Here is a 19,699-nt window from a genome sequence, read left to right on the forward strand (position 1 = left end):
GTTTGAAGCCTGAAATGTGGCGAAAGGTTGCAAGATTCAAGGGGGCCGAATACTTTTGCAAGGCACTGTAATATGTAATAAATATGAAGTGCGATAGCACTACTCCAGATTGTCCCTAGTTGAATTTATTTTTTGGCTTTTGACCTCAATAGTGAAATTGTAAGTTAATTGTATGACAACTGTCTTATTATCCCCTTATAATTATATACTTTCAGGTAGTTCATTCACAACGTCTGAGTGTATGTTGTTGGCGATTAGCCTAGCAATGATCTTAATTGTGGTTGTCAGCCCCAAACCCTCTAAATATATATTAAATGCATCTTACGAGATATAAAATGACTACTACATAATCCGTGGTAATCGTTTGGAGCCCAGTTTTCTCGTCGAATTGCAGCAGTCAATCTCGCTCTCTTCTCCGGGTCTCTCGGAATACGGTAAAACTTCAAGTCTCTCCGTCTGTCTTCTCTGTTATTGCAACCGACCGCCACACACGCCTTCACCATTTTGATTATTAATGTTAACGAGCAGAAAAACACGCCATAATAGGAGGAATTTACGTAGCGGTAATGCATCAACAGTGACGAGTTGACGGACAATATGGCGCGGGGGCGTGGTTGTGACGTCATGTGAGTAGGGTCTATAGAGGTTAGATCGGGCCTAAAAAATCCAGCCCGACCCGACACGGCCAAATGGTATTGAAGCCTGACCCGAGCCTGATCAATTAACTAGATTTGCAGGCCCAGCCCGAAAAACCCGATTTTTTTTTTTTGTTTGTTGGAGTGACGCGAAAAAAAAACGCAGCAATTTATTTTAATTTCTTCGAGTTGGCAGAAAAAACGCAAGTTTTCTTAATGTTCAAATAGTCTACATATTTTTATGATCATTATAAAAGCATTTACACAACGAAATAACGCTGGGAAAATTTAATATAAACGCTGGGAAAATTTAATATAAAAAAAAAACTTGGGTTTTGCAGACACACAGAGGAGAAGATTCAAACGGATCACATTTATGTTACCTTTGTGTGCATACATAAAAGTGTCCTTTGCAATGAATTCTCAGTTGGCAGGAAAAAAACGCAAGTTTTCTTAATGTTTAAATAGTCTACATATTTTTATGATCATTATAAAAGCATTTCCACAACCAAATAACGCCTGGAAAGTTTAATATTAAAATTTTTTTTTAAAAAACATGTGGTTTGCAGATACACAGAGGAGAAGATTCAAAAGGATCACATTTGTGTTGCCTTTGTGTGCATAAATAAAAGTGTCTTTCGTAACGAATTCTCAGTTGGGGAACCAACTAGGGAAACGGCTCGATGCCAAAGATTCCAAGATGGAAGCAAGTTGTCAAAAACGAAACTTTATTCTTTTTCAAACCACGCCTCCAAACTGCTTGACGCCCGCCTGCTGTCCGCCGCCGGCCGCGATGCGCGTAACGGGAATGATCTTCATGGTGGTCTCCTTCAGGGAATACCAGCGGTCGTGCCACGTCACCCAGATGACGCCGTTGTCGAAGCCGAACTCGCCGGCGTCCTTCGCCGTGTAGACGCCGCCTGTGTGCATTCACACCACACAATGTTCACTCTATTTACTTTTTTAAAAAAATCTTCCACTAGAATGGAGTCTATGTTAGCTCAGTGACTGCTAAATTAATTTGGACTGGGATAGGGCCCTCTCCCAGTCCAAATTAATTGGATATCTCGCGCCCTCATTCGCACTTTTAGCAGATAATGGTTTAATTAAACTCCTCCCCCTTCTTTTGCCCCAAATTCACGATAATAATAATAATAATAATGATTAAATTCACGATATGTGAGGGGAGTACGGGAAGCGAATTGCTGCCAAAACCTAAACAAATGTTCAGCATTTTTTTTACATATCATGTAAAAACGTGATAATTATCATGTAAACACAATTTATGTATAAAAAAAAAAGTCATCAAAAAAATGATAATTATGGAAAAACAGGATAATAATCATGTAAAATTGTGATAATTAAAATGTAAAAATGTGATAATTATCATGTAAAAAAAGTAATCATTATGTAGAGATGTGTTAATTATCATGTAAAAACGTGAGAACTATCATGTCAAAATGTGATCATTATCAGGTATAAACGTTATATTTATTATCATCTAAAAAAAATGATAGTTATGGAAAAACAGGATAATTATGTAATATTGTTATAATTGTTATGTAAAATTGTGATTATTAAAGTGTAAAAACGTGATAATTTTCATGTAAACACAATTTATATATATTTAAAAAAAACGTGATAGTTATCATGTAAAAAATGTAATCATTATGTAGAAATGTGTTAATTATCAGGTATAAACATTACATTTATTATCACCAAAAAAAAAAAAGATAGTTATGGAAAAACAGAATAATAATCACGTAAAATCGTTTTATAAAATAGTGATAAATAAAATGTAAAAACGTGATAATTATCACACATTTTATGTAAAATAAAAAAAACATGATAGCTATGTAAAAAGGTGATAATTATCATTAAAAAAATGTTTATGTAGAAATGTGTTAATTATCATGTAAAAACGTGAGAATTATGTCAAAATGTGATAATTATCAGGTATAAACATATTATCATCTAAAAAATGATATTTATAGAAAAACATGTTAATAATGTAAAATTGTTATAATTGTTATGTAAAATTCTGATAATTAAAGTGTAAAAACGTGATAGTTATAATGTAAACACATTTTATGTAAAAGAAAAACGCGATAGTTATGTAAAAATGAGAATTATCATGCAAAATATGATAATTATCATGTAAAAAATGTGATAATTAAAATATAAAAACATGAAAACTTATTTAAAAATGTGTTAACTATCATGTTTTTACATGAACATTTTTGTAAAAATGTGATAATTTCTATGTAAAAAGGTGAAAACGCATGTAAAAACATGATCATGTAAAAATATAAGATAATTTTCATGTAAAACGTAAAAAAATGTGAAAACCATTACATTAAGTATGTGAAATTTCAAGTGCATGCATTTCGCAAAAATGTGATACTAGTGGACTTTTTTTTTTTGGTCAGGCAGCAATGCGCTCGCGCGGCTAACTCACCCTGGTAATATTTGCCGTTGAGATGGGCGGCGTGGCAGCGGTTCATCCACCAGCCCGAGCCGTCCTGCTGGGCGCAGTTGCCGTCGTACTTGTCGTTGTCCTTGTCGAAGGTGCTGAACTGCATGCCGTTGTGCGACGTGAAGTACTTGTCGCTGGGGTCGTCGCCGAAGTGGAAGCCGTCGAAGGCGTCGCCCGCGTCGCCGCCGAAGTAGTAGCCGTAGGTCAGCCGGTACATGTCCGCCTCGGGCGCCACCCGGAACATGGCGTAGTCGGCGTAGCTGAAGTCAAGTCGGTGTTGTTAGTATAGTAGAATGTCATTGACTTTGATGGGAATGTTGTACCCTACCAACATGGCCGCCCTAAGGCCGTGAAAGCTCTTTTCTAGTTTATCACTAGTCGACATTCAACTAAGTAGGAGGACAGTTTGGAATGTCATTGGCAGCCAATGAGGTCATATTGGACTGATTCAGGTCACTTCCTGTTGATTGATTTTGGGGCAATTTGGGGTCAAACACCTGTCGACCTGGGGGCATTTACGGGGTCACTTCCTGTTGATTTTGGGGCATTTACGCATCACTTCCTGTTGATATCAGGTCACTTCCTGTTGATTTGAGGGCATTTCCAGGTGGCATCCTGTTGATTTGGGGGAATTTACAGGTCACTTCATGTTGATTTTGAAGGCATTTACAGGTCACTTCCTGTAGATTTCGAGGAATTTACACATCACTTCCTCTTGATATCAGGTCACTCCCTATTGATTTTGGGGCATTTCTGGGTCACTTCCTGTTGATTTTGGGGAATCTACGCATCACATCCTGTTGATATGGTCAAATTTACGCGTCTCTTCCTGTTGACTTTGGGGAATTTACGCATCACTTCCTGTTCATATCAGGTCACTTCCTGTTGATTTGGGGGCATTTCCAGGTCACATCCTGTTGATTTGGGGGAATTTACGCATCACGTCCTGATGATTTTGGGGCATTTCAGGTCACTTCCTGTTGTTTTGGGGGGAATTTACACATCACTTCCTGTTGATATCAGGTCACTTCCTGTTGATTTTGGGGAATTTACGCATCACATCCTGTTGATATGATCAAATTTACGCGTCACTTCCTGTTGATATCAGGTCACTTCCTGTTAATTTGGGGGCATTTCCAGGTCACATCCTGTTGATATGGGGGAATTTACGCATCACGTCCTGATGATTTTGGGGCATTTACAGGTCACTTCCTATTGTTTTGGGGGGAATTTACACATCACTTCCTGTTGATATCAGGTCACTTCCTGTTGATTTGGGGGCATTTCTGGGTCACTTCCTGTTGATTTGGGGGAATTTACGCATCACATCCTGTTGATATTGTCAAATTTATGCATCACTTCCTTTTGATATCGAGTCACTTCTGGTTCACTTCTTGTTGATTTTGGGGTATCTACACATCACTTCCTGTTGATATCGGGTCACTTCCTGTTGATTTTGGGGCTTTTACGTGTCACTTACTGTTGATTTGGTGGAATTTACACATCACTTCCTCTTGATATCAGGTCACTCCCTATTGATTTTGGGGCATTTCTGGGTCACTTCCTGTTGATTTTGGGGAATTTACGCATCACATCCTGTTGATATGGTCAAATTTATGCATCATTTCCTTTGATATCGAGTCACTTCTGGGTCACTTCTTGTTGATTTTGGGGTATCTACACATCACTTCCTGTTGATATCGGGTCACTTCCTGTTGATTTTGGGGAATTTATGCAACAATTCTTGTTTATATCAGGTCACTTCCTTTTGATTTTGGGGAATTTTGGGATAACTTCCTCTTGATAGCTATCAGGTCACTTCCTGTTGATTAGGGGGGATTTTGGGGTAAAAACCTGTTGATTTGGGGGATTTAAGGGTCACTTCTTGTTTATTAGGGGGCATTTTGGGGTCAAATTCCTGTTTATTTTAGGGATTTACGGGCCACATCCTGTTAATTTGGGGAAATTTACGCATCACTTCATGTTGATTTTGGCGCATTCCTGGGTCACTTCCTGTTGATTTGGGGGACTTTACACACCACTTCCTATTGATAGCAGGCCTCTTCCTGTTGATTTGGGGGAATTTACACATCACTACCTGTTTTGAAAGCAAACTTTCCTATTCATTTTGGGTAACTGAACAGGAAGTGACCCGTAAAGACCCCTAAACAAACAGGAAGTCACAAGTAAATGCCCCAAAATCAACAGGAAGTGAACAATAAACAACAGGAAAGGTAGCTTCCTGTTCATTTTGAATCACTTCCTAGTCATTCAAGGATTTTCCTCAGGTTGGGTCATTTCCTGTTGATTTTGGGTTACTGAACAGGAAGTGACCCGGGAGTTCTTCGAAATGAATGGGAAGTGACTCAAAATCAACATGAAGTGATGCTCCCTATTGTTGTTTTTTTTGGCTGACTTCCTGTTGTTTTTGTGGCATTTCTAGGTCACGTCCTGTTGATTTGGGCATTTTAGGATTACTTCCTGTTGATTTTGCAAAATGCCATCGAAAGAACAGGAACAAATGCCCTCAAAACTGAGAAGTCAGGCGGTGAATGTTCTGGTTTCAGTGCCACAACCTATGAGCTAACACAGACACTATTTAGTGGAAGATTTTGATTGGTTCCTTTCTTATATGGAGAACCTTTTGGGATACGGCGATATATTAGCCTACCGTTTGTTGTTGCTCCAATCCACCAGCTCGATCCTCAGCACCATGGGGACGCTGCTGCTCACGGAAAGCTGGTGAATCTTCTCGTTGCCCAACCAGAATTCGGTGCTGTCGTCGGGGGAGAGGTAGCCGAAGCCCTCTTTGTATTGGACCCAGTCTTTATTGAAGTCCACGCTACCGTCCCGCCTCTAAAAAAACAATAAAGAACGACTTATCAGGGTCTCGGATTTGGAGGTGCTGATCTCCATCCGAACCGCTTCGCACTCTGCCGCGAACCGCTGGAGTTGGAGTTCACGGCTTGATGAAGCCAACAGCTCCACATCATCTGGAGTGGAGTGAGTGATTGGAATTTGCAGCGCCAAGACAACGGTCAGATAAGGGCATAACAACTACAGGACGCCTGCTGACTATGGAAGCCCCACGCGCTCGTCATGTAGCTGACTGAGCGAGACAAGCAGAACATGGCCAAGACACCTAAAAGCCCACGTCTGGACCACCAAATCCCACCATCAGCTCTTCTGAGCGGCCAACAATTGACAGTCCAGACAATGTCGGGACATCCTGTCTGGCCACAAGGAACGCCTGATAACGAGAAGACTCCACGACTGAAAATTTGAACATCAGCGCTCCTTTTGCGACACAGTACATATTTGAGTTAAAAGTTCCAAACGTGTGTCAGGAATACGCGGGCAGGCAGGTGGTGTGGACCCAAATGCAGGGAAACAAAAAGCAGCCAGGCAAGTGGCGGTGATCTCAAAAACCGTTTTAATAATAACTAACAAAAACACAAAGTACAACCAAAAGCACTGGGGATCAAAAAGGCAAGGTTCAAACAAAGCTTACTTTATCGGAGGGTTTAGTACAAGAGGGCTTGGACAGGATCTTGACTTTGACACAGACATAGACAATGACGCAACAAGGAGTGAAAAGAAACTGGGAGCTTATATACACACACACAGACAAGGGGTAACGACACAACGAGGAACAGGTGAGCACAGGAGGATGCAGATTGGAGGATACACTAGGAGGTACAACAGGTGAAATCAATGGGCAATCACAGGGACAAGTCACACTAGGAGAAAACCAACACAAAACCTAACAATGTGTTGTTTGGTTTGTTTGTTTGTTCGTACCCTCTGGATGACGGTGAAGCCTCGCCCGAAGCTGTCAATCTCGCAGTAGACCAGGAACTGTTGACTGGCTTGGGCCGGTTTGACGAAGTAAATACCGCTGACGGTGGCGCCTTTGTTGGCGATATCTTGGCAATCTGACACAAAAAAGGGGAAAAAGATCAGCTTGTTCCCAAACAAAACTCTTGGACTTTTTGGCTTGGTTTTCAGTGTCCTTCAACTCACTGCACGCTATTGACAGCGACAGATGATGTGAATACACATCTGTTAGTCCCATAAAAGGCGCTCGACGTCCAATCCATTGGGCCTCTCCCAGACCCGATGGATTGAACATCTAGCGCCATCAACAGCAGCCAAAAAGTCAACAAGGAAATGAACCAAAAATGCCCAAAAATCAATAGCAAGTGACTGAAAATCTATTGCATGTGAACCAGATAAACCCTGAAAATGTACAGGAAGTAACCTGTAATCAACTGGAAGGGACGTTCATTCATTTGCTCCTCCCCTTTCAAATGAATAGCACGTTTAAACAAGGATTTAATCCAACAATGCCACAAAATCAATATGAACTGACTGAAAATGTACAGAAAGTGACCCAAAGATGCCCCAAAAGCAACAGGAAATGCCCTAAAAATGTGGAGGTAGTGACCCGTAATCAACAGGAAGTGACATTCATTCATTGACGCCTCCCCGTCCAAAAGTATTTACAATTAAACGAGGAAATAACCCAAAATGTCACAAAAGGAACAAGATGTGATAGAAAATCAACAGGAAATGACCTGAAATGCCACCAAATTAACTCATTGGCTGCCATGGACCTTGTCTGGTCACTTCCTATTGATTTTAGGGCGTTGCAGGTCAATTCCTATTCATTTTGGGTAATTCTCGGGCCACTTTAGGTTCAGTTACCCAAATTCAATAGGAAGTGACCTTTAAAAGCCCAAAAGTCAACAGGAAGTGACTCCGACTCCCCGAAGTGCCCCCAAATAGACAGGAAGTGACCCGTGAATGCCCCCAAATCAACAGGAAGTGACCTGTAAAAGCCATAATGTCAACAAAAACTGACCCCGACCCTGAAATGTCCCCAAATCAACAGGAAGTGACCTGATATCAACTAGAGGTGACCCCAGAATGCCCACAGATCAACAGGAAATGACCTGTAAAACCCCCCAAATCAACAGGAAGTGACCATATATCAACAGGGAGTGACCCCAAAATGCCCCCAAATCAACAGGAAGTGACCTTTAAAAGCCCAAAAGTCAACAGGAAGTGACTCCGACTCCCCGAAGTGCCCCCAAATCAACAGGAAGTGACCCGTGAATGCCCCCAAATCAACAGGAAGTGACCTGTAAAAGCCATAATGTCAACAAAAACTGACCCCGACCCTGAAATGTCCCCAAATCAACAGGAAGTGACCTGATATCAACTAGAGGTGATCCCAGAATGCCCACAGATCAACAGGAAATGACCTGTAAAACCCCCCAAATCAACAGGAAGTGACCATATATCAACAGGGAGTGACCCCAAAATGCCCCCAAATCAACAGGAAGTGACCTTTAAAAGCCCAAAAGTCAACAGGAAGTGACTCCGACTCCCTGAAGTGCCCCCAAATCAACAGGAAGTGACCCGTGAATGCCCCCAAATCAACAGGAAGTGACCTGTAAAAGCCATAATGTCAACAAAAACTGACCCCGACCAAGAAATGTCCCCAAATCAACAGGAAGTGACCTGATATCAACTAGAGGTGACCCCAGAATGCCCACAGATCAACAGGAAGTGACCTGTAAAAGTCTCCAAATCAACAGGAAGTGACCCGATATCAACAGGGAGTGACCCCAAAAATGCCCACAAATCAACAGGAAGTGACCTTTAAAAGCCCAAAAGTCACCAGGAAGTGACCCAACTCCCCGAAGTGCCCCCAAATCAACAGGAAGTGACCTGTAAAAGCCCTAATGTCAACAAAAACTGACCCTGACCCTGAAATGTCCCCAAATCAACAGGAAGTGACCTGATATCAACTAGAGGCGACCCCAGAATGCCCACAGATCAACAGGAAGTGACCTGTAAAAAACCCCAAATCAATAAGAAGTGACCCAATATCAACAGGGAGTGACCCCGAAATGCCCCCAAATCAACAGGAAGTGACCTTTAAAAGCCCAAAAGTCAACAGGAAGTGACTCCGACTCCGCGAAGTGCCCCCAAATCAACAGGAAGTGACCTGTGAATGCCCCCAAATCAACAGGAAGTGACCTGTAAAAGCCCTAAAGTCAACAAAAAGTGACCCCGACCCCAAAATGCCCACAGATCAACAGGAAGTGACCTGTAAAAGCCCCCAAATCAACAGGAAGTGACCCGATATCAACAGGGAGTGACCCCAAAATGCCCACAAATCAACAGGAAGTGACCTTTAAAAGCCCAAAAGTCAACAGGAAGTGACCCAACTCCCCGAAGTGCCCCCAAATCAACAGGAAGTGACCTGTAAAAGCCCTGAAGTCAACAGGAAGTGACCCCGACTCCCGAAGTGCCCCCAAATCAACAGGAAGTTACCCAATATCAACAGGTGGTGACGGAAAAACAACAGGAAATTACCCAAAATAGAATCAATACAAAACGAAGGAAGTGACCCTGACCTCTAAATCCACCGAAATCAACAGGATGTGACCCAGAAATGCCCTAAAAATGTGCAGGAAGTAACCCGTGATCAACAGGAAGTGACTTCATTCATTGGCCCCTCCCCCTCCCAATGAATTGCACATTTAAACATGGCTGTAACCCAAAAATGCCCCAAAATCAGTATGAAATGCCCTAAAAATGTAGAGGAAGTGACCTAGAAATGCGCCAAAATCAACAAAAGTGAGCACATGATATTTCTATGAAACAAGTGGAAAAAACATCATTTCATATTAGCTGGAAATGAATACATTCGTGTTAGTGAGGGTTTACCTTTGACGGAGTTCGCGTATTGATTTTGGCGGCCTCTGACTAAATAGTGAGAGGGGCCGCGTGTTACGCAACATTCTAAAGGTCACTTTTTACCTGTTCCCGTCATGGGCTGAATCTCTACTTCGTCCTTGCACGGCTCGCTGCACGTCTTCTGCAGCTGACTGGCGAGCGTCTTCAAGTCCGCCATTCGCCTCTCGTTGGACGACACTGCGTCTTCCAGTTCGCTAGCGCCGTCATGGGGGGGAAAAAAGCGTTATTTCAAACTAGAGAAATGCCATTTTTGGAGAAATTACGTTAGTTTACTTGCAGGGATCGGGTCACTTCCTGTTGATTTTGAAGCATTTCAGGGTCACTTCCTGTTGCTATCAGGTCACTGACTGTTGATTTGAGGGCACCTTTGGCGTCTGGGTTACTTCTTGGTGACTTTGGGGCATGTGCAGGTCACTTCCTGTTGATCTGGGGGCGTTTTGGGGTCACTTCCTGTTAATATCATATCTCTTCCCGTTGATTTGGGGCATTTTAATGTCACTTCCTGTTGATTCTGAAGCATTTCGGGATCACTTCCTGTCGCTATCAGGGCACTTCCTGTTGATTTGGGGGCACTTTGGGAGTCGGGGTCACTTCTTGTTGATTTTGGGGCATGTCCAGGTCACTTCCTGTTGCTCTAGGGGTATTTTGGGGCCACTCCCTGTTGATATCGGGTCACTTCCTGTTGATTTGGAGGCATTCTGGGGTAACTTTCAATTGATTTGGGGGCATTTGTTAATTTAGAGGCATATCGGGGTCATTTTGTTATATGGAATTTTTTTGGCTATTGGCAAAATGGCTTTTGGCATTATTTTGGTATACATATATGTCATTTTTTGGCAAATGGCTTTTTTGCGTATATGGCAAAATGACTTTTGGTATATAGCATTTTCTTGGCATATCACAAAATGGCTTTTGGCATATAGCATTTTTCGGGGGTATATGGCTTATTTGGCACATGGCATTTTTTTGGCATATGGCAAAATGGCTTTTGGCATATAGCATTTTTTGGGTATATGACTTTTTTGGCACATGGCATCTTTTGGCATATGGCATTTATTGGTACATGGCATTTTTTGGGCAAATGGCATTTTTTTGGTATATGGCAAAATGGCTTTTGGTATATGACATTTTCTTGGCATATGGCAAAATGGCTTTTGGCATACTGCATTTTTTTTGGTATATGTTTTTTTTGGCACATGGCATCTTTTGGCATATGGCATTTATTGGTACATGGCATTTTTTGGCAAATGGCATTTTTTTGTTATATGGCAAAATGGCTTTTGGTTTATGGAATTTTCTGGCATATGGCAAAATGGCTTTGGCATACTGCATTGTTTTTTGTATATGGCTTCTTTTGGCACATGGCATTTTTTGGTACATGACAAAATGGGTATTGGCATATGGCATTTTTTTTTTGGTATATGGCTTTTTTTGGCCTATGGCAAAATTAACCTTTAGCTTATGGCATTTTTTTGGTATATGACAAAATGACTTTTGGCATATGGCAGATATTTTTGGCATTTAGCGCTTTTTGCAGGCCATGCACGTCCATGCCTTTGACAGCCATGCATGTTCAAATTTCCCATCCAATTTAAATGTCAGTTGTGATTTTTGGCCATATGCTTACTATTACAGTGCATTGACATTCAACTGTCACCCAAGTAAGATGATGACATTGACAGCCATACCAAAAAAATCCCATATGTAAAAAAAAATGCCATTTGCCAAAAGCCATTTTGCTATATACCAAAACAAATATTTATGACATTTTGCCATCTACTGAAAAAAAAATGCCATATGTCAAAGCCATTTTGCCATTTACTAAAAGCAATTTTGCCATATGCCAAAAAAATGCTATATACAGAAAAAAAAGCCATATGCCAAAAGCCATTTTAACATGTACCAAAAACTGCCATATGCCAAAAAATGCCTTATACAAATTTTTTAAAAAATGCTTTATGTCAAAGCCATTTGCCATTTACTTAAAGCAATTTTGCCATATACCAAAAAATGCCATATACAGAAAAAAATGCAATACGGCAAAATCCATTTTTCTATATACCACAAAAAATCCATATGCAAAAATCCATTTTGCCCGATACAAAAAATGCCATATAATGCAAAAATGACAAATGCCAAAAGCCATTTTGCCATGTACCAAAAAACTGCCATATGCCAAAAAAATGCCATATACAAAAAAAATTAAATGCCACATGTCAAAGCCATTTTGCCATTTACTAAAAGCAATTTTGCCATATGCCAAAAATGCCACATACAGAAAAAAAGCTATATGCCAAAAGCCATTTTACCATGTACCAAAAACTGCTATATGCCAAAAAATGCCATATACCAAAAAAAAAAAAAAAAGACTTATGTCAAAGCCATTTTGCCATTTACTAAAAGCAATTTTGCCATATGCCAAAAAATGCCACATACGGAAAAAAAATGCAAAACGCCAAAAGCCATTTTTCTATATACCCAAAAAAATCCGTATGCAAAAATCCATTTTGCCATATACAAAAAATCCCATATAATGCAAAAATGACAAATGCCAAGTCATTTTGCTATATCCCCCCAAAAAATGTCATATGCCATAAACCATTTTGCCATATACAAAAAAACTGCCATATGCCAAAAGCCATGTTGGCATATGCAAAAAAAAAAGCCATATGCAAAAAGCCATTTTGCCATTGGCCAAATACCACTTTTCGTTCTCGCTATCTCTCCAATTTAGCTCGTTATTGTCACTTCATTGGTCAAATTAAACATATATGACAATGATGCGCAACTTACAATATTTGCTTCTCCTGTTCAATGATAGTCCTCTCAAAACGGATGACGTCATCAAGCATACTGGATGACTTTTTGAAGAAGACGTCTGCGAAACAAAAAAGTCACACATTTAACATATTAGGAATAAATCGGAATGAGCCTTTTAACTACCCATACAAAATAACTATCCAAAAAGTCCAAAAGTATTGTATTTTGTTTGATGTTGGAAGATACACTGCCCTCTGTTGGCAGGTGTTGGGTCTGGCTGGACTGTCGCCTTGTATGACTGAGACTCAGAAAACCATCAATAATCAATGATCATTTACCTGGCTGACCGCTCTTGTGGACGGTCTGGATGCTGTCTTTCATGTAGACCACGCGTTCTTCCGCTCTCCGCGTCAGGTTCTGGATGGTGTCCAGCTCCTTCTGCAGAGCGTCCAGTCCCTGGTGGGCCACGGACGTGTAGCGTTGCATGTAGTCGGACACGCCGCACGTGGTGGGACAGTACTTGCCCTGAGCCAGGAAAAAACACAGACACATGGGTGAGCGATCTACTGTACGGTTGGGTCACGAGAGGAGGTGGCTACCTCACCATGCCATCATATTATGTTGGTTTTGGGGCATTTATGCGTCACTTCCTGTTGATTTTGGAGCATTCTGCGGTCACTTCCTGTGGACTTTGAGGCATTTCTGATTCACTTCCTGTTGAAATTGGTGCATTTCTGGGTCACTTTCTGTTGATTTTGGGGCATTTCTAGGTCACATCCGGTTGATTTCGGGTCTTATCAGCATCACTTCCTGTTGATTTAAGGGCTTTAAGGGTCACATCTAGTTGATTTTTGGCCATTTTTGGGTTACTTCCTGTTGATTTTACAGCATTCACCAATCATTTCCTGTTGATTTTGGGGCGTTTACAGGTTCCTTCCTGTTGATTTTGGGTAATTTCTGGGACACTTCCTATTGATTTTAGGTCATTTATGGGTCACTTTCTGTTAATTTTGGTCCAGTCTGGGGTCACTTCCTGTTGTTTTGGGGCATTTCTGGGCCACTTCCTGTTGATTTTGGAGCATTCTGCAGTCACTTCCTGTTGATTTTGGGGCTTTTCAGAATCACTTCCTGTTAAACTTTGGGCATATATAGCTTGACTTCTGTTTATTTTGAGGTATCACTTCCTGTTGATTTTGAGGCATTTCTGGGCCACTTCCTGTTGATTTTGAGACATTTCTGGGTCACTTCCTGTTGATTTTGGGGAATTTCTCAGTCAAATCTGGTTGATTTCAGGGCTTTTCGGCATCACTTCCTGTTGATTTTAGGGCTTTCAGGCTCATTTCTTGTTGATTTTATGCCATTTTGTGGTCACTTCCTGTTGATTTTACAGCATTCACAAGTCATTTCCTGTTGATTATTGGGCGTTTACAGGTTGCTTCCTGTTGATTTTGGGTCATTTCTGGGACACTTCCTGTTGATTTTAGGGCCTTTATGGGTCACTTCCTGTTGATTTTGGTGCAGTCTGGGGTCACTTCCTGTTGTTTTGGGGCATTTCCGGGGTTACTTCCTGTTGATTTTGGCGCATTCTGCAGTCACTTCCTGTTGATTTTGGGGCTTTTTAGAATCACTTCCTGTTAAATTTTGGGCATTTATAGGTTGACTCCTGTTTATTTTGAGGTATCACTTCCTGTTGGTTTTGAGGCATTTCTGGGTCACTTCCTGTTGATTTTGGGGAATTTCTAGGTCAAATCTGGTTGATTTCAGGGCTTTTCGGCATAGCTTCCTGTTGATTTTAGGGCTTTAAGGGTCACTTCTTGTTGATTTTATGCCATTATTTGGTCACTTCCTGTTGATTTTACAGCATTCACAAGTCATTTCCTGTTGATTATGGGGCGTTTACAGGTTGCTTCCTGTTGATTTTGGGTAATTTCTGGGACACTTCCTGTTGATTTTAGGGCATGTATGGGTCACTTCCTGTTGATTTTAGGGCATGTATGGGTCACTTCCTGTCAATTTTGGTGCCGTCTGGGGTCCCTTCCTGTTGTTTTGGGGCACTTCTGGGCCACTTCCTGTTGATTTTGGAGCATTCTGCAGTCACTTCCTGTTCATTTTGGGCCTTTTCAGAATCACTTCCTGTTAATTTTTGGGCATTTACAGGTTGACTGCTGTTTATTTTGAAGTATCACTTCCTGTTGATTTTGAGGCATTTCTTGGTCACTTCCTGTTGATTTTACGGCATTTATCAGTCACTTCCTGTTGTTTTGGGGCATTTGTGGGTGAAATTCCTGTTGATTTCAGGGCGTGTACAGGTCACTTCAAGTTGATATCAGTTCACTTCCTATCAATTTTGGGGCAGTTTGTGTCAAATTTATGTTGATTTTGGGGCATTTCTGAGTCACTTCCTGTTGATTTGGGGGATTTTTTGGATCACATACTGTTAATCTTCAAGGTCCCCTTTTTTAAATTTTTTTTAAAATTTGGGGGCATTTTCAGGTGCTTCCTGTTGATTTTTAGGCATTTCTGGCTCAAATTCCTGTTGATTTTGGGGCTTTTCTGGGTCACTTCCTGGTGATTTTACGGCATTTACCAGTCAATTTCTGCTCAATGGGAGCATTTACAGGTTACGTCCTGTTCATTTTGTGTAACTGAACAAGGAAAGTCCAAAAAGTGACCCGTAAAGGCCCCCCAAAAACTGTGAATTTTGAATGCTGATGATCAAAACGAATTGGAAGTCTAGCACCGTCAATGGCAGCCCTTGAGTTACCATACACGCTATTGAATGGAAAATTTTGACGTATACTCACAAATCCGTCGCTGGTGTGGCACGTCATGCTGCTGTCGCTTCGGCCGCCGATGTTGTCGCCTCGGATTTGCTAACGAGAAAAAAAACAAACAAAATAAAGTTGGTTGTTATTATTTTGCATTCAAAAACATCAGATGATATATTTCTAGAAAAGGACATTTTCTTTTGTCAAACAAAGTTAAAATGTATGGAAATACATTTTTATATTTGCGTTTTTGTGTGGTTGTTTAATTTTTCATGACTTTTGTATTATTAATATTTCTTGCAGTTTTTATGTTCTTTTTTTTTTTTTTTTATCCCCCAGTTTTGATGTTTATAATTTTTAAAATCCAAATCCGATGCAACAAACTGCAAAAACCGCAAAATCAATAAATAGACAAACAAATTTATAAATTGAAATTTTTTTTTGATATAATACTTTTTTAATTTGAAAAAAAAAATGCATCAAAAAGTAGCAATATTTTTAGTTATTTATTTTTATTGCGTTTTTTTTTTTTTTTTTTTTTTTTTTGTGGTAGGTTGTTTATTTTTATGTTTTGAAGTTATGTGTTGATTTAAAAAAAAAAATCAAAATCCAGTCCTAAAAATAAAATTTGTAGAAAAGCATTTTTTGGGCATAAAAATGTTTTTTAAATAGGAAAAAACCCCAACATTTTGGATGAAAACGTTTATCCATATTTTAAGTTTTGTGTTTTGCCTTTTTTTGTGGTTACTTATCTCACACCTTTTTCATATTTTTATTACTTAGTTTTTTGCAGTTCTTTTTTTTATTTTTCCCCCAATTGTCTTCAGAAGAAAAAAATGAAAATCCAGTCATAAAAACTGCAAAAACCACAAAAATAAAATCATTTTTGGGGGGATTATTTTTTTTTAAATAAAAGAAAAACACTTTGGATGAAAAAGTATCAATATTTTAAGTTTTGTGTTTTGCCTTTTTTGTGGTTATTTTTCTCACACCTTTTTCATCTTTTTATTACTTAATTTTTTGAAGTTCATTTTTTATTTTTCCCCCAATTGTCTTCAGAAGAAAAAAATGAAAATCCAGTCATAAAAACTGCAAAATGGGTGGGGATTTTTTTTTTTTTTTTTTAAATAAAAGAAAAACATTTTGGATGAAAAAGTATCAATAGTTTAAGTTTTGTGTTTTGCCTTTTTTGTGGTTACTTTTCTCACACCTTTTTCATATTTTTATTACTTAGTTTTTTGCAGTTCTTTTTTTTATTTTCCCCCCAATTGTCTTCAGAAGAAAAAATTGAAAATCCAGTCATAAAAACTGCAAAAACCACAAAAATAAAATAATTTGGGGGGGGAATTTTTTTTTTTTTTAAATAAAAGAAAAACATTTTGGATGAAAAAGTATCAATAGTTTAAGTTTTGTGTTTTGCCTTTTTTGTGGTTTTTTTCTCACACCTTTTTCATATTTTTATTACTTAGTTTTTTTTTGCAGTTCTTTTTTTTTTTACTTTCCCCCCAATTGTCTTTAGAAGAAAAAATTGAAAATCCAGTCATAAAAACTGCAAAATGGGTGGGGATTTTTTTTATTTTTTTTTTTAAATAAAAGAAAAACATTTTGGATGAAAAAGTATCAATAGTTTAAGTTTTGTGTTTTGCCTTTTTTGTGGTTACTTTTCTCACACCTTTTTCATATTTTTATTACTTAGTTTTTTGCAGTTCTTTTTTTTATTTTTCCCCCAATTGTCTTCAGAAGAAAAAATTGAAAATCCAGTCATAAAAACTGCAAAAACCACAAAAATAAAATAAAATGATTTTGGGGCGGGGAATATTTTTTTTAAATAACAGAAAAACATTTTGGATGAAAAAGTATCAATATTTTAAGTTTTGTGTTTTGCCTTTTTTGTGGTTATTTTTCTCACACCTTTTTCATATTTTTATTACTTAGTTTTTTGCAGTTCTTTTTTTATTTTTCCCCCAATTGTCTTCAGAAGAAAACATTGAAAATCCAGTCATAAAAACTGCAAAAAACACAAAAATAAAATAAAATAATTTTTGGGGGGATTTTTTTTTTTTAATAAAAGAAAAACATTTTGGATCAAAAAGTTTAATTTAATTTTAAGTTACATTTTTATCACTTTTTTTTTGCAGTTCTTTTTTCCCCAGTTTTAAAAACTGCAAAAACCACTAAAGAAAAGAAAAATAGAATAACCATGTCCCCTAAAATTTCTGGAAAAAGATATTTTGGTGGGGGTATAGTAAAGCATTTTAAATAGAAAAACAAAACTTTTTGGATCAAAAAGTAGTAATAATCTTAACAACCACGGGAAAAAAATGCGCAAATGAATATCATTTGCGCATTTTTTTCCATGGTTGTTCGTTTTTATTTTTGTTTCTTTTGCAATTTTTTTTGTCGCAGTTTTTATGGTCTTTTATGCCTTTTTTTATTGGTCATAATTTTTCAGTCAAAAAAAAAAAAAAAAAAAGTTTTACGAAAGTCTTTTACCCGAACGTTTCCAAATAAAAACCATTTTTTCGCTTTGGAGACTTACGGCGGACGCCATGGAGAAAAGCAGCAAGAGTCCAGCGTGGGTCGCCAGCGGTGAAGCCATTTTGTGTCTTTGTCCTTTTTGTCGTGTGCGCTGAATGTCAAAAAAGTTCCTTGACTGACCGCCAGCGGGTATTTATCCCGCAGGGACGAGGTCCATCCTTTGGTCCCTCCCTCCCCCCGTCAGCGCGTTCAAATGCAAATACCCGTGACTCAATCGGCCGCTGGAATCATTTCCAAGATTTAACCGTGTTGATGTTCCTTTCATGACTAACAAATGCATTTCATCATCAACTTTCCATGTTGCCATACTCTAATTTTACAACTCCAAATTCACACTCCAAAAAAATAACATTTTCACCACTGAACAGGACTGAACGGGCCCTGGCACTTTGGCGCAACTCGGACGTCACACAACTCAGATGGCACTCAGGTCAGGGTGGTGGCAGATCGTCTCCCTCTCATCATCTCCTGAGAACCTAACTTTCTGGGAACTCGCCTCTTTTTTGGGGATTACAAATACATTCACACACCTACCGTAGTTGAAAAAGCCCCTATTGAAGACAGTCCTACAAAAAAGGAGGCGCTACTGAGCTGTGTAGCCACGCCCATATTCAAAACCAAAATGAATCTTCTAATTAGGCCAATTTGACCAAGCAAGCCAAATTTTGTGAGTCTTTAAGGCGCCTTTGTCCCTGAAAAAAACCTACTTCCTTTCAATCGACATGGACTTGGACATACCCCAAAATGATCAGTTAATGGCCTGGTCAAAATGTTTAGGAAGTAGCCAATAAACAAGAAGTTCATTGCCATCAAGGCATCCTTTCTTCAGAAATGGCATTTTCTAACTGAAAAATAATGTTAACAGACCATGAATGTATCTTTTGAACAAAATATATGAATTTGAATTTTGGAAAAAAAAAAGGTGATATTTTCAAATCTAGGTCATATTTTTTCAAATCTTAAAGGTACGGCTGTCCAGAAATAAAAAGTGGACCCACCCCCCAAAAACAAAAAAAAAATTCAACTTTGTTCTCTTCTGCTGTGAAGGCCAAAAGTCACTTTTGGGAGTAATGCACGTCCAGTCCTGAAGCGACAAGCTTTGTTGACTTTGCGTGCGTGTGCGTGGGTTGTGCAGCGTGCGTGTGGGGGCGGAGCGTCAAAAAGCAACTATTAACATTGTCAACATTACTCGAAAGTGTGCATCGTTCTCTGTCACAGTTTGCATTTGGCCTGGAGATAAGGTCATTTTTTTGTAATAGGCTGCCATTTTTATGTGTGTATAATTAAAGCTGTATTTTCCACTAAAGTTTTTTTTTTCTTAATTGTATTATTTTAAATTTAATGGACTTCTGGTAAATTACACAATTTTGCCAATGTTCTAGTGTGTTTCATTTAAAATCAGTCTATAAAATAACTCATGTAAGTAGAAAAATTCACAAATAATTATGATTTTATTATCCTGAAACTTTATTCATGTGTGGCTATAAAATTAAAATATATATTTAATTAAAAATTAAAAAAAGAAAAAAAAAACATTTTTTTAAAAAGTGGGTTTTCCGTTCATCCCTAGTGTCCACTATGTTAAATTGTGTTAGTGCCCCTTTAAGAAGAATGACATCACTCTTCTGCGATGACATCATATCAGTGGCGGGAAACTCAACTGTGGTAAAAGCAATTTGATTTTTACCTCCTTTAAAAATCAGATTTTGTAGTTTTATGAAGTACGTTCCGTGTGGTGGATCATATAGCTC

General features: G+C 38.9%; 1 protein-coding gene across 1 annotated transcript; it reads right to left on the minus strand.

Annotated features, from left to right (window-relative positions):
• Positions 1–1,346: 1,346 nt before the first annotated feature.
• fgg (fibrinogen gamma chain) lies at positions 1,347–18,113 on the minus strand. The gene is made up of 9 exons (XM_057844061.1): positions 17,950–18,113; positions 15,447–15,515; positions 12,981–13,167; positions 12,676–12,760; positions 9,946–10,076; positions 6,913–7,046; positions 5,783–5,967; positions 3,094–3,371; positions 1,347–1,555 (listed from the first exon to the last, which is right to left on the minus strand). Exons 1-9 carry the CDS (start codon positions 18,007–18,009, stop codon positions 1,374–1,376), a joined length of 1,311 nt encoding a protein of 436 aa, XP_057700044.1. The 5' UTR covers positions 18,010–18,113; the 3' UTR covers positions 1,347–1,373.
• Between the last annotated feature and the right edge of the window lie 1,586 nt (positions 18,114–19,699).

Source organism: Corythoichthys intestinalis, chromosome 8 (assembly GCF_030265065.1).
Source record: "Corythoichthys intestinalis isolate RoL2023-P3 chromosome 8, ASM3026506v1, whole genome shotgun sequence".
In the NCBI taxonomy this organism is placed as follows: Eukaryota; Metazoa; Chordata; class Actinopteri; order Syngnathiformes; family Syngnathidae; genus Corythoichthys; species Corythoichthys intestinalis.

Excerpts from the sequence above, each read along its gene's own strand:
- fgg (XM_057844061.1), bottom strand. The coding sequence starts at position 18,009 with ATGGCTTCACCGCTGGCGACCCACGCTGGACTCTTGCTGCTTTTCTCC. Across the intron at positions 15,516-17,949 it reads TTTTCTCCATGGCGTCCGCC|CAAATCCGAGGCGACAACAT; the intron begins GTAAGTCTCCAA and ends TTTTCTCGTTAG. Across the intron at positions 13,168-15,446 it reads GCCACACCAGCGACGGATTT|GGCAAGTACTGTCCCACCAC; the intron begins GTGAGTATACGT and ends TTCCTGGCTCAG.